This window comes from Cornus florida, unplaced genomic scaffold (assembly GCF_030987335.1).
Source record: "Cornus florida cultivar Cherokee Brave unplaced genomic scaffold, ASM3098733v1 CherokeeBrave_3.0.0_Hap2_Chr01, whole genome shotgun sequence".
Classification (NCBI taxonomy): domain Eukaryota; kingdom Viridiplantae; phylum Streptophyta; class Magnoliopsida; order Cornales; family Cornaceae; genus Cornus; species Cornus florida.
This window is the reverse complement of record NW_026775571.1, coordinates 26,457,934-26,472,422: the sequence shown is the minus strand read 5'-3', so window position 1 is coordinate 26,472,422 and position 14,489 is coordinate 26,457,934. Positions and strand designations below refer to the sequence as shown.

Below are 14,489 nucleotides of genomic sequence, written 5' to 3'. Positions count from 1 at the left end.
TGATGTTAATGAAGTGTTGGAACCACAAAACATGATGTCATCTACATAGATTTGAAGAATTAGAAACTGATCTTGATGAATCCTGACATACAGAGTGTTGTCAACTTTGCCTCTATGAAAGCCTTGTTCAATTAAGAACTGATGTAATTTTTCATACCAGGCCCTGGGAGCTTGCTTAAGACCATACAAGGCTTTGCTTAGTTTGAATACATGAGAGGGATATTCAGAATCTTTAAAACCTTCAGGCTGCTCTAGATAAACTTCCTCACTTAGGTCTCCATTTAGAAAAGCAGATTTGACATCCATTTGGTACACCTTGACTTGTTTGTGACATGCAAAGGACAACAACATTCTTATGGACTCCATTCTAGCCACAAGAGCAAAAGTTTCATCATAGTCAATTCCAGCTTGTTGTGTATAGCCTTTACACACCAACCTTGTTTTATTCCTGATCACAGATCCTTTTTCATTCATCTTATTTCTGTAAATCCATTTAGAGCCAATAACATTTTTGTTTGTAGGTCTAGGTACCAGTATCCAAGTATCATTTTTGTTAATTTGATCCAGTTCTTCTTGCATGGCTACAACCCAATCCTCAATCTTCTTAGCTTCAAAGTAAGATTTAGGTTCAATAGATGACAACATTACAAAGTGGCTGTATTCTTTGTTATCTTCAGCTTCTAACTCAGTTAACTTCTTCCTATTCCTTGTTTGAACTCCAGCTGGAGATGAACCAATAATGTTTTCAGCTTGAACCTGCGTCTGTAGCACTGGGTAAGTAGTTTCTTTTGAATTCTCAGGTTCAATCACTGAATAGCTGACTTCATTTGAACCAATTGTATTATTGCTGTCTTCAGTCAGAATCACTTGAGGATTTTCATCAAATTTAACATGGATTGACTCAACCACCTTCGAAGACCTAAGGTTGTAGCATCTATAAGCCTTGCTTTTTGTAGAATACCCCAGAAATATACCTTCATCAGATTTTGAATCAAACTTCCCCAAATTGTCAATGTAATTAAGTATATAACACTTGTTGCTAAATATTTTGAAATAATGAACTGTTGCAGGTCTTCTATACCATAATTCAAAGGGTGTCTTAGTTGAATTTGGTCTAAGAAGAACCCTATTGATGATGTACACAGCAGTACTTACAGCTCCAGCCCAAAATCCTTTTGCCAAACCTTTTTCAAGCAACATTATTCTTCCCATATCTTGAACTGTTATGTTCTTTCTCTCCACAACTCCATTCTGTTGAGGTGTAGCAACAGCCGAGAATTCCTTTTTGATTCCCTTGTCATCACAGTAGTGCTCAAATTCTTTTATGGTGAACTCAGAACCAAAATCGGACCTGAGTTTCTTCATAGTGCAGCTCCTCTCATTTTCAACAAGATTGACAAACTTAATAAAGTGTGTAATAGCCTCTGACTTTTCTTTTAGGAGTAGCATAAAATACTTACTACCACTAATACTTGTGGTTCTGGTAGGTCCACAAAGATCCATATGTATCAGGTCAAGTGCCTTAGAGGAGTTGATTTCCTTGGAATGGAATGAAACTTTAGTTTGTTTTCCTTGTTGACATGCTTTACAAAGATGATCATCCTTAAAACAAATGTCAGGTAGACCTTTAACAGCTTTTAGCTTCAATATCTTGGACATTTTCCTTGAATGAAGATGACCTAACCTCTTGTGCCACAACTTAGCTTCATCACAGGTTGTTAAATTACATTGGGTGACCTGACTTTCTTCAGTGACTGTGTAGACATTTCCTGAAGATCTACTAGCTAAGAACAGAATTTTTTTTTTATTCCAGATCAATCACATTGCATCTTTCTTTGTTAAAACAGACTTCTTTCCCACTATCACACAATTGACTTACACTTAGGAGATTATGTTTAAGCCCTTCAACCAATAGAACTTCTTGAATCTCTAGTAATTCTTTAGAGTTACTCATAGTGCCAATTCCAACAATCTTAGCTCTTTGATTGTTTCCAAATATAACATTTCCACCATCAAACTGCTGTAAGGAGTTAAATTTGGAACCATCACCTATCATGTGTCTCGAACAGCCACTGTCAACATACCATTTATCCTGAGTATTACAGGCTTTAAAAGCTGTATACATAAGAAGACTTATAGAGTTCAGCTTCTTGGGGATCCACATCATCTTAGATTTCACCACTGACCCTTTATTTTTAACTTTCACTCCTTGAGTTAGGTCTGACTTCTTCATATACATCTTAGTGATCTTGAAGTTCCTTGCAACTGATGTAACAAAGTCTCTCTGATTGAAACTCAAAGGATATTGGATGTTATCAAAAATATTAAACCTTGATCTCAAAGGTTTTACAATGGGATATCTTGCATATACTTCTCCAGTGGTGGCCTTCACAAATGTTGAGTGTTTTTGATTAATCTTAGCAGCTGAATCACATACATATCCAATTCCAGTCTTCCTAATTTGCTTAGTGGATTGTTTCTAAATTTCAGCCATTTTCAGAGATCTCTCCTCAAGTATGGTAGACAGTTCTTCCTTGCATCTTTTAGTAGACCACTGAGAGTTACTCTGAACCTTGAGTATGCTTAGGAAAATAAGGGAAATTGAACACATAGTTGACAATTTGAGTTTTAAGTGTTTGGTAAGAATTTGTCTAGACTTTAATAGTTCTGAATTTAGCTTTCTGATTTGAGATTTTTGTTAATTGCACTTCATAACAAGTATTTCACATTCTTCCAGAATTTCCTTAATCTCTGTGTCAGTATCTTCTTCAGTTTCAACAGAATCTTTTGATGGTTCTAGAATGGCCATGAATAAACATTCATCTTCTTGAGCTTCTTTAGGTTTCTCTTCTTCTTCAATGGCTGTTTCCCAGTCTGAAAATAAGGCTTTTCTTCCAAACCTTCCTTTGTTGTTAAGTCCTTCAAACTTTCTCTGAGTTTGCCCTTTAGAGTTAGGACACTTAGATACAATATGACCAGGCTTGCCACACCCATAGCATGTTAGATTTTGCAACTGAGATTTCCTTTTAAACTTGAATTTTCTTAATTTCTTAGCAAGGTACGCCACTTCATCCTCTTCAAGATCATCTTCTGACTTAGACTCATCTTCTTTAACATTCTCCTTGGCTTTGAGTTCTGTTTCTCTTCTATGCAAAGTAGGATGACCAACTCTCATCTCATAAGCTGTGAGAGATGCTTGAAGTTCATCAATCTTCATGTTGGACAGATCTTTGTCTTCTAGAATAGTGACCTTAGCATTGGATCTAGAAATGAGAGATCTAAAATTTTCTTACACACATCAGAATCTTTAATGTTTTCACCAATAGCTCTCTTATTGCTTACAAGATCATTGATTTTGAACATATATTCTACAATGATTTCTCTTTCTTCCATTTTATAAAATTCATATTGAATCTTGAAAAGCTGAATTTTGTTTTCCTTTATAACCTTGTTTCCCTCATGAGCTGCCTGAAGTGAATCCTACATTTCCTTGGCTGTCTTATAATTCTTCACTCTGGTAAATTCTTGCTGCTTTAAGGCACAGAAAAGAACATGTTTGGCCTACCTATCATTAGCTACAACTATCTTGTCTTTAGCAGATGGATTTTCAGGATTGAGAATCACAACACCATATATGGTAGCATGCCAAACATCATAGGACTGAGACATAAAAAAGGGTTCCATTCTAGTATTCCAAGAATCATAGTTTGAGCCTTCAAAACCAGGAGCTTTGTTAATAACTTAACCTTCATCCATAGCTAGGACCAACTGCAGGCTTGTTAGAACCTTTTAATGCAGACCCAAGCTTTGATACCAATTAATGAACCAAGAGGGGGGGTGAATTGGTTAATCTCTTCCCAACAGAATCAATAAGATAATTTAGCAAGCAAGCAATAAGTACTTAAAACATGATTTACAAGGAAACCCTTTCAACTAGGGAAAACCTTGGTTCTTGGCCATAGCCAATGAAGATCACTACCAGCTATATGTAACTTGTTACACACTCAGCTGTCTCAGTCTCTGCACACACCCAAGCACAAGAATGGACACTAGTTTTCACAACTAATACACACACTAGCTGATTTCAGTGCACACACACACTCCCCCTGTCCTAAACACCCTTGCTTGGACCAACAAAGCTCATATAGCTCTCCATATACATCATTACAATTGATAAACAAGATGGTCAAATTCCTTCTATAATCAAAATAGCTTGAACAATACAAAATACCAAGTTATTGCCTCAAAATCACTAAACTGCTACAGCTAGAGTTTGAGGGGTAAAATTGGAATTTTCCATCAAGATTAGTTCACCAGTAGCTTCCACAGTCTTAATTCACTGTAGTACTCATGTTAACATCCTTAAGCAATTCAGTATAGCATGAGTATATATCAATGTGCAATCATAGTTCTTGAATAAGCACAACTCAACACAGTTTAAGAGGTTTTGCAAGGTCACAATCACAATCTGTCAATGTTTTGCACCACAGCCAATTTCAACAGCTTTGATTCATCAAAATAGACTTACTAGCACATAGATAATCCATAGAATAGCTAGTCTTAATCATTTTGCACTTGAATCACAATATATACAGAAAAATAGGCTTATCTACTGATCTAAGAGCTCAAAATCCATTTCAGCATGTTTCAGTTCAAAGCAAACTACTGAGCAAGGGTAAACAGCATAGTTATACCCATGACAACCCTCATAAATGACCACAACAGCTTAGAACTCAGATTCACTACTCAATCTAGCCCTTTCTACAATAATTTGGACAGCAGCAGCATCTCAGCACATTGATCACACACAAGGCTTGAGTCAGTGGGTTTTTCTAGCATAAATCATTATTACAAATCACTTGAAAAACTTTGTTCAACAATAGGAGCTCGAGATTTCTCTTCTACAGCTTGTTCTTAGTCTCTATGAAAGGCCATTAACCCTAAAAGACATCTATAACAGCATATATATAGCCCAGTGTAAATGCTTGACTGCAGCTCTCTTAATTTAATGTTGTCACCTTTCAGCCAATGATTGCATAAGAACAATTCTAACATTCCCTTAATGAAAAGATAATGTTGCCCTTGATATCTCACCAAATAGTGACACCTCATGCATCAGTAAGAACAGTTCATACAGGTGAGGACACATTGATATTTATCTTTACTTAGCCACTAAGATCTGCAATACCATTGGAGGACAATATATATACCTGGACCACAGCCACGTGTCACACTCCTGAAAATACTTGAAAAGTTGTACAAACAAGCCTTATACCAGCTGTAAATTACATTCAGCATAATCCTGTTGCCGAGGCTGTATTAGACACACTGTATGCTCACCACAGCAATTCACTGCAATGCAGCTATCCAGTCATATGAGTATCCATAGAATACATCAGACAAAGTACTAAAATACCCCTGAAAGCACCTGTGACAAGTTCCTTATATACTGATCCTGACTGATGCCATTCAATTTAGCTGAATCAAGTGTACAAGCTGTGATGAATTAAATCATGCCAATGTAAAAAGACTGTCACTGCAATATAAATGACAATGCTACCCAAGTGATATATGTGAAACCACAATACAGATAGGATATGCACTTAAGCACTCTAAACCAAAGCTTTTTGACATTAAGCAGGCAAATAGGACTTAGAGAACCTTAGGACTAACAAATTTCTTGAAGAATTCGTGGATGATTTTTTTGTCTTTGGATCTTTTTTTGACTCTTGTCTCCATAATCTGTCTCTTGTGCTTCAGAAATGTAATGATACAAATCTGATCTTAAGTTGGGAAAAGAGTCACTTCATGGGATAAGAAGGGATTGTCTTGGAACACATTATCTCTAAAAGAGGGATTAAGGTTTATAAGGCAAAAGTTGAATTAATTCACAGCCTTCCTCCTCCCTTTTCGGTGAGACAAATTCGATCTTTTCTTGGCCATGCTGGCTTTTATCGCCGCTTCATCAAAGACTTTAGCAAGATATCTCAACCTTTATGCCATCTTCTTGCCAATGATATTAATTTCAACTTTGATGAAGTATGTTTGGAAGCTTTTAAGAAGCTCCGTTCACTACTCTCTTCTGCCCCAATCATGAAACCACCTAGTTGGTCTCTTCCCCTTGAGATCATATGCGATACATCTGATTATGCATTAGGTGCTGTTTTGGGCCAGCATGTGGATAAAAATCCTCATACCATTTACTACGCTAGCAAGACCCTCTCAGATGCTCAATTGAATTATACAACAACCGAGAAAGAGTGGCTAGCAATTGTCTATGCCTTAGATAAATTTCATTCATATCTTCTTGGATCCAAGGTCATTGTCTTCACGGATCATGCTGCGTTAAGGCATCTACTTGCAAAGAAAGAGACCAAACCTCAACTCATTCGTTGGATACTCTTACTCCAAGAATTTAACATTGAGATTAAGGATAAGAAAGGCACTGACAATGTTGTCGCAGACTATCTCTCTCAACTTCTTATTAAGAACACTTCTGATTTTTCTTCAGTTTATGATTCCTTTTCGGATGAGCAACTGTTCCAGATTTCTCATGTGTTGCCTCCTTGGTTTGCTGACATTGTCAACTATCATGCGGTTGGAAAAATTCCATCTCAATGGTCTAAGCAAGAGAAAGACCGATTCTTCACTTAAATCAAAAATTTCTTTTGGGAAAACCTGGAACTGTTCAAGTATTGTCTAGATTAAATAATCTGGAAATGCATTCCTGAATCTGATGTCCAAAATATTTTAAAATTCTGTCACACTCTTGAATGTGGAGGACACTACAGTGCCAAAAAGACTTCATCTAAAGTCTTTCAAAGTGGATTTTATGGCCTTCATTATTCAGGGATGCTTACAATTTTTGTAAGTCTTATGAGCGATGCCAAAAGCTTGGGGCCATGTCTAAAAGGGACATGATGCCATTAAACTCAATTTTAATTGTCGAAATCTTTGATGCATGGTGAATAGATTTTATGGGACCATTCCCATCTTCTTATGGCTATGTTTATATTTTCCTAGCGGTGGATTATGTATCTAAATGGATATAAGCTGAGGTAACCATAACCAATGACCACACTGCAGTGGTCCAATTCATTCAAACGAACATATTCAGTCAGTTTGGTACACCTAGAGCACTCTTAAGTGATGGAGTATCTCATTTCTGTAATCATTATCTTCGATCCATCCTCGTTAAGTACTCTGTCACTCACAAATTTGTCACACCTTATTATCCTCAATCGAGTGGTCAAGTGAAAAATCAAGAATATCCTTGAAAAGACGGTTGGACCGGACCACAAAGATTGGTCATTATAATTGAACGATGCGTTTTGGGCTTACCGAACTATGTTTAAGACGCCAATAGGCATGTCACCTTCCGGTTGAATTATAGCCTCGTGCCTTTTGGGCCATAAAAAGGTTCAATTTCAATCTTAATTAGGCTAGCTCTAACCAAAAATTACAGTTCAATGAACTAGAGGAAATCTGGAATGAGGCTTATGAAAGTGCCAAAATTTACAAAGCAAATACTAAAGCATTCCATGACATGCATATCATCCGGAATTCTTTTGCTTCGGGTCAAAAAGTTTGGCTTTTCAATTCCCGGTTGCAACTCTTTCTTGGGAAACTTCGTTCACGGTGGGAAGGTCTTTTCCTTATCATTTCTGTCTTCCCCCATGGTGCAGTTGAGTTGTAAAATCCAAAGAATGGGAATCTTTTTAAGGTCAATGGTCAGCGGCTAAAGCCTTACATTGACAACCTAGTCCTGGTCAGATATGTGAATTCCATCATATTGACGAATCCAATTTATGAGGACTAGTTAGATTCCCATATCGTCTAGCTATCGACGTTAAATTTAACATTTTAAGGAAGCAAATTCTTTCTATTCCAAGCTTTTCTATTTCCTTGTTACTAAAAACCAAAAATCTCTGAAAAAGTAGAAACTCCATTTTGCATTCTTCAAGAATCATCTAGATTTCCATTCCAGTGGTTATTATGGGTTTCTATAGTCATATAAAGGTTTTGGTAACATTTTCGGGAGTTTTTGAGCTCATATCAATTATAAATCCTGGGCACAATTGCGTCCGGACACCACTTCCAGCGTCTGGATACCAACCCCTGGAAGCTCCCGCGTCCGGACGCCACTTCCAGCCTCCAGATGCCAGTACTTGACTCCATCCGCGTCCAGACGCCAAAACATGTGTCCGGACGCCAACCCCTGATACCTCCCGCATCCGTACCCCATGTCCACTATTGCCCACAGCTGCGCGTATGTCCATATACAGCGAGCACACCACTCTAGTTCACATCTGGATGCCAGCTCTCACGTCCAGACGCGAAGGCTTATCAGGCAGAACTTGAGCCTAACTTGGGCTCTATAAACTTGCTCCCCTTCTTTATATTTTTTCACTTCTTACCTTCCATTTTTTCTCTCTACGTCTCCCACCTCCTAACCCTACCTTCTCAATCATTTATTTCATCATCTCCATCTCCATTATTCCCCAAATCTTCACCTTCCATCATCATCAATTCTTTCTTAAGGGCAAAGTTTGGAACTCTAGCTTGAGGTAAGTTTATTTTATCTTCTATTTTTTCAATTCTTGAATATTTCATGGAGATTGGGCTTGATTTTTGTGAAGGATTTATATAAGTTTGGGGGATTGTTGTGCTTCCATTCTAGGATCATAATCTTTGCCTTTCCTTTATCTAATCTTCATATTTGTTCTTTACTTTTTAGTCTTGCACACCACGTGTTTAACAAAAGTCCTTAACCAAATTCTTTCACTCAAATGGTTTTTAATTCTGCTTCTAAGCGCCCTCGCACTTCCGGAAGCTCTTTTGAGGAGGTTCCTACTTCGGATTGGTTTGGCTGGCCAATTGAGATTGAGTCCGAATTCACCATTGAGCATGAATTCCAAGAACACCCGAAAACAGTTTGGTCAGTTTTGGAATTAAAGAATCATGGCCTCAAAGCTTTGTTTAAGCCATGTGCTCGTGTTTTGCTTCTACGGATCATCTGGCAATTTTATGCCAACATGTCACACTCCTGCGCTGAGCCAAATGTGATAAGGACAATAATTCATGGCACGCCTTATGCGTTCACCGTCAATGACATTGCCAAAGCCTAGGATTGTCCTTTGACTTCCCCTTTGAATGACGAGAATGAGCCTATCTATGGCATTTTCCAGGGCACCATTACCTTACCGGACATTGTGCGTGAAATTTACCATAATAATTTTACACACCGTCGCACAACTAGCACTAACAAGTCCAACATTCTGTGCCAGATTTGGTTTTTGGACTCTGTCCTTACTCAGAACATCTTTCCAGTTGCTAGGCATTCTGAAAGAAAGGGTGTTTTTCTGAATACCCTCTATGCAGTGGAAAGAGGTTATTAGTTTTGTGTCCCACAGCTCATTTGGGATCAGATTCTGAAAATTTATCGTAAACTCATTGTTAAGCAAGCGGCTAATACTATGACATAGTCATTTCCCTTTCCTTATTTGGTCACGAAGCTAAAGCAAAAGGGGCTCAAGGTGCACTGAAATGAGGAAAGAAGGAGGATTTGTATCAGTACAACCTCACTGAATGGAAGAAAAGCCGATCTCAATTAGAAAAAGCTAGATAGCTACGCATTGGTGATGAGTTCAATTGGGGCGATGTGGATATTCCCATAGAGACTGAACACGATGACCTTGCACCTGTTGGTCTACAGCTACCTGTTGTAACTAGAACAGAGTACGACTCTCTCAGCAGCCGGCTAGATGCTCTTCAACTACAGGTTGGTACCATGGAGGGCACCCTTACGGACTTTCATAAGGAGGCTAGAGAGGGACAACAACTTTTGCAGGCAATGGCGTAGTCACTTATTGACCGTGGTGGTGCCGGTCCGGGTCTATCTTTCTTCACTTTTATGGAATATTGAGCATCTTGTTACTCTTTTAGCTTTTTAAGTTCATGGGATATATTTCCGCTTTGTGTGTTTTGAATAATTCTAGGTTTTGGGCCATGTTTGGCATGATAATTGTGTGTGCACTTTTTGATGTGCATAGATTTTGATTTCTTTTCTGATTATAATAAAGCATGACATGTTATTTTATATTCATATCTTTATCTATGTCTATGCTTTTATGGTTGGTACCTAGTTTATGTGGACAGATTATAGAATACAAGTTTGGGGGGTAGAACTTTGGCATTTTGAATGTGACTGGATGCAATGGAACCACTAGTTCACACTCGGTAGTTTCTCTCTTTTTATACATCTATGCATGCTTAGCTTCTATACTTGTCTTCATACATTGAGGACAATGTATCATGTAAGTTTGAGGGTGTTGAGAGTTAGCTATTCATATACATATTGTTATTGTTGAATGTTGTTGAATTGTTTACATTGAAAAAAATAAATAAATTGAAAAATTGAAAGAAATTGTATGTTTAGGCAAATGATTTATGCTGTTATTGGAACTAAGTTTGGGGGAAGGTTTATGTGATTAATACAACCTATATGCCTATATATGATATCAAGGAATGATTGGAAGTTGCTAGTATGATTGTTCAAATGAAAAAGGTCCATTGCATGATTTAAATGTTTTATTTTGGAGTCTTTCATCTCTAAGTAACTTCACAATGCACATTGAGCACACCAAAAATTGCATTCCCTTCCTTGTGGTTTTACTTAATTGGCCCCTTAAATTAGTAAGTCGGATAAATGAAATAATCCTTGGCATTAAAAAAAAAAATGAATAAAATTGCATCCTTTCAACATGTCAACTGATTAAAAAGGAAGACAATGAAAGAATATAAGATGTATGATTAGTTTGAGTTTGTAGCCTAACTATTCTGAGTCATTATGCCCTTAGGAGTGTCTTTACACTTAACGCCCTAAAACCATCTGGTTTGGGAGTCGTTGGCTCAACGCTTGTTATATGGGGTGATTAGAGAGCTTAAGGAACTTAGACATTGCACATGGTCATACGTATATATAAAATAAAAAAAATAAAAATAAAAATAAACAACAACAACAACAACACAAAATGTGTTCAAATAAATTCATTCCTTGGATTATGATTTCAAAAGATAAATTAAGGATGTGGAAGATATTGAATGAGCCATAAAAGGGTTAAAAGAGGATTTTAAAAGAAAATGAAATTTTGGTTCACTTTTAAGGAACTTAAGATGAAATTCTATTATAAATGAGATGTGAAGATCATGTATGTGGACTAGTTTGTTGGTGCATGAATGCTGGGAATTGAATATTATTTTGAGATGTCATTGTATGCATACTTGTTGTAGCCTTCATGATAGAGTCTTTCCCCCAAATTCATATGTTTTAATTTATACTAGAATGAGCCTTGTTGCTTAATGTTTGTGAGTATCATTTCTGGTAAATCCTCACGAGACTTCACTCGTCCTCTAGGGATACTTAGGGGTTTAAAAGGCTTGTTGTATATGCTAAATGCAATCGTCACTCCCACGAAAGAGGAGAAATGTGGATATTTCATTGTGTATTTCATTTAATTTTTGCTAAGGGACTAGCAAAATGTAAGTTTGGGGGTATGATAAGCGCCGAATATTGCATATTCAAGAACCTTTAATTGCATTAGTTAAGCCCATTATTTGATGTTTGTATATAAATTATCTTTATTTTTGTGTTTTTATGTTTTTATAGGTTTATTTGCTAAAAAGAAATAAAAATAAGGTTTTAAGGGTTTTTGAAGAACAAGTCATATCTGGCCTCAATATCAAGTGGTTTTCAAGAAGAGATGGCCCAAATATTCCATGGATATATTCAGCACTGCAGAAGAGAAGAAAGAAGCCAAGTATCATTCCTCGCGCCCGAACGCAGGACCTCGCGTCCGGAAACCATGCTTCGCATCCAGATGCCAACCTATGGGCCCCATTTTGAATAAATAAAAGTTTGTTCCTTTCTAAAGGTTGTTTGGAAACTCATTTAGGGATTAGTTAGTTTTGGATTCTAAAAAGATATTGAGAAGGAGAGGATTTTCCTTAGGGTTTTATGCTGAGTTTTGCAATAATGGGGCTGCAAGGGAAATCTTTTTCTTTTTCAATCCTTGAAGTTACTATTATGTCCATGAGGAACTAACTCCCTTCCTAGGGAATTGATGTAACCTAGACCAAGTAAATATGTTGTAATTGCTATTTCAATTTGTGGATTCATCTTATATATATTTGATTTCTTAAATTAGAAGTTGTTTACATTGAATTAATGTGTTTTTACATTGAATTAATGTATGTGATTTTCATTTGAATAGATAGTTATGTTGATATGTTGATCTTGTCTTAGAAATCATATTGGCACAATTATGTACTTGATTTCCTATAGTGACAATGGAAATGAATTTATAAAATGGTTATATTAGCATGTAATTGAGAATTTATATAGATTATACTTAAAGAAGATGGACCATGCTACACCTTTAGATTAATTTAGTTAGGTAGATGGTCCATACCAACTGAAGATAATTTATGATAGATAATTGAATTTCATGTGCTACAACATACAATTGAAGGACCTTGATAGGCCATGCCTAGGGAAGATGGTTCATACCACAACCTAGTTTAGGTGGATGAACCATGCCAACCAAAGATGGGTTATGCTTAGTCCTGAAATGTATGAATTTCTAGAAGATGTTGTGGTTGTTTTATACTTCTACACATCATTTTATATATATAGTTGTTTATCCCCAAGTTGAGTGCAAGTTATCATGTTTATGAGGTTCTGGTGAAGTCAATTCCCTAACCTTCTCTCTATAAGTTTAATCCATTTTATTCATTTTATTTAGTGTTTTTATGTAATTTCAATTCATAGTTTAAGTGACAAACCAATCAAACTATCATCTCTTTTATCAAACTAAAAAGTAATTTTACAATTTTGGTTGCCATAAACTAGCAATCCTTGTGGTTCGACAACCCCTTACTATAGCATTATTCTACATTGATATATGTGCTATTGTTATAAGTGGTAATTTTCAAGTGGTACACATTTGTAGCCATTATCCACCCAGTTTTAAGATTCAAGTAGACCAAATGCAGTCCATAGTGTGTATCTTAGAGTTATGCTATGGTTGGAGGGAAGATTGAAGATGAGGGTTATTCGATCCTAACATGAAATTTCATTTATTTAGAGGATGTTTCCAAATTACCTAATGTGATCCCTTTAGCACACAACCAGGTGAGTTCCCAGGAAGAATGGACGAGATCATTACAATCTTGCTTAAAGACCTAATCCCCTCTAGACAACATAATCGCCTATTTGTGTCAAAACTGTTCTAGACGTTGTGCAATCAAGACATACATCAATGGTGACGATGATCCTAAGTCGATATGAACCTTTCATGTTTGAGATGAAATGAGTCCGTATGATTTGGGTTTGCTATTTATAGATACATTAAAATGACGTTTTCAAATTGTCAATCAATGCTCCAATGACATACAACCAGTAAGCTTCCAAGAAGATAGAGGGGTCACATCGATCCCACTTAAAAACCATAAACCTTGAGCCCATAAACCCGTTGATAGAGTTTTGCTAGACATTGTATTGTCATTAGACTCATTGATGGATAACGGTTATCCATTCATGCCGGGTATCTCCAAATAAGGGACAATTTTGAGAACTTATGTGCTCTTGAAATGTGTGCACGTGTGTATGTGTTTGTGCTTGTGCTTGCTTTTGGAAAATGATGATGGTTTGTTTTAGAGATTTATTTGACTGTTGGTTTAGATTGATTGGATGATTTAGATTGGAAATGAATGTGTTCAGTTTTAGTTAGTGCGATTTGAACTTGAAAAAGGTCATTTTATTTCAGAGATTGTTTTATTGACTCGAAAAATGCATACTTCACTTAAAGTGGTATTTAGTAACCCAAATAGAGTCAAAATGGTCACTTTATTTTGAAAAATGTTTTTGTACCAAAAGTGGCCGACAATGACCACTTTGGTAAGAAAATGATTTTTGATGCCAAAAGGCGGAAAATGGTCACTTACTTAAAAGTGGGTTTTTGAAGTATCAAAAGTGACAACAAATGGCCACTCTCACATGAAAATGGTTTTTGGTGCCGAAAAGGGCAAAAATGACCACTTACTTAAAAGTGGATTTTTAAACGACCAAAATGACCATTTTAGCTAAAATGGGTTTTTAAAGTGTCCAAAGTATCTAAAGTATCTTGGAATTACTTTGGTAAATAGGGCTCTGAGAAGTGTGAACTGTAAGGGTTTGTTTGATAAAGTTAATGCAAGGTTGGATCATTGGAATATTTTGAATTTATCTCTTGCAGGTAGAATGGAACTTATCAGATCAGTGTTGTATTCCTTCTTGTATCACTGGGTTTTTGGTTTTAAAGTTCCATGGGTTGTATCACTGCCGTGGAGAAAAAAATTAAACATTTTCTGTGGAGTGGAAAGTTGGATGCTAGGAAGATGTCTCAACTCAAATAGAGCCAAGTTACATTACCTTATGCAAAAGGTGGGTT

The 14,489-nt window shown here is 36.6% G+C and overlaps 1 protein-coding gene across 1 annotated transcript; it reads right to left on the bottom strand.

The window, feature by feature from the left end:
* Window positions 1-1,804: 1,804 nt before the first annotated feature.
* LOC132270131 (uncharacterized) lies at window positions 1,805-3,217 on the bottom strand. Its single transcript, XM_059771336.1, has 2 exons — window positions 2,728-3,217; window positions 1,805-2,424 (listed from the first exon to the last, which is right to left on the bottom strand). Exons 1-2 carry the CDS (start codon window positions 3,215-3,217, stop codon window positions 1,805-1,807), a joined length of 1,110 nt encoding a protein of 369 aa, XP_059627319.1.
* Window positions 3,218-14,489: the final 11,272 nt, after the last annotated feature.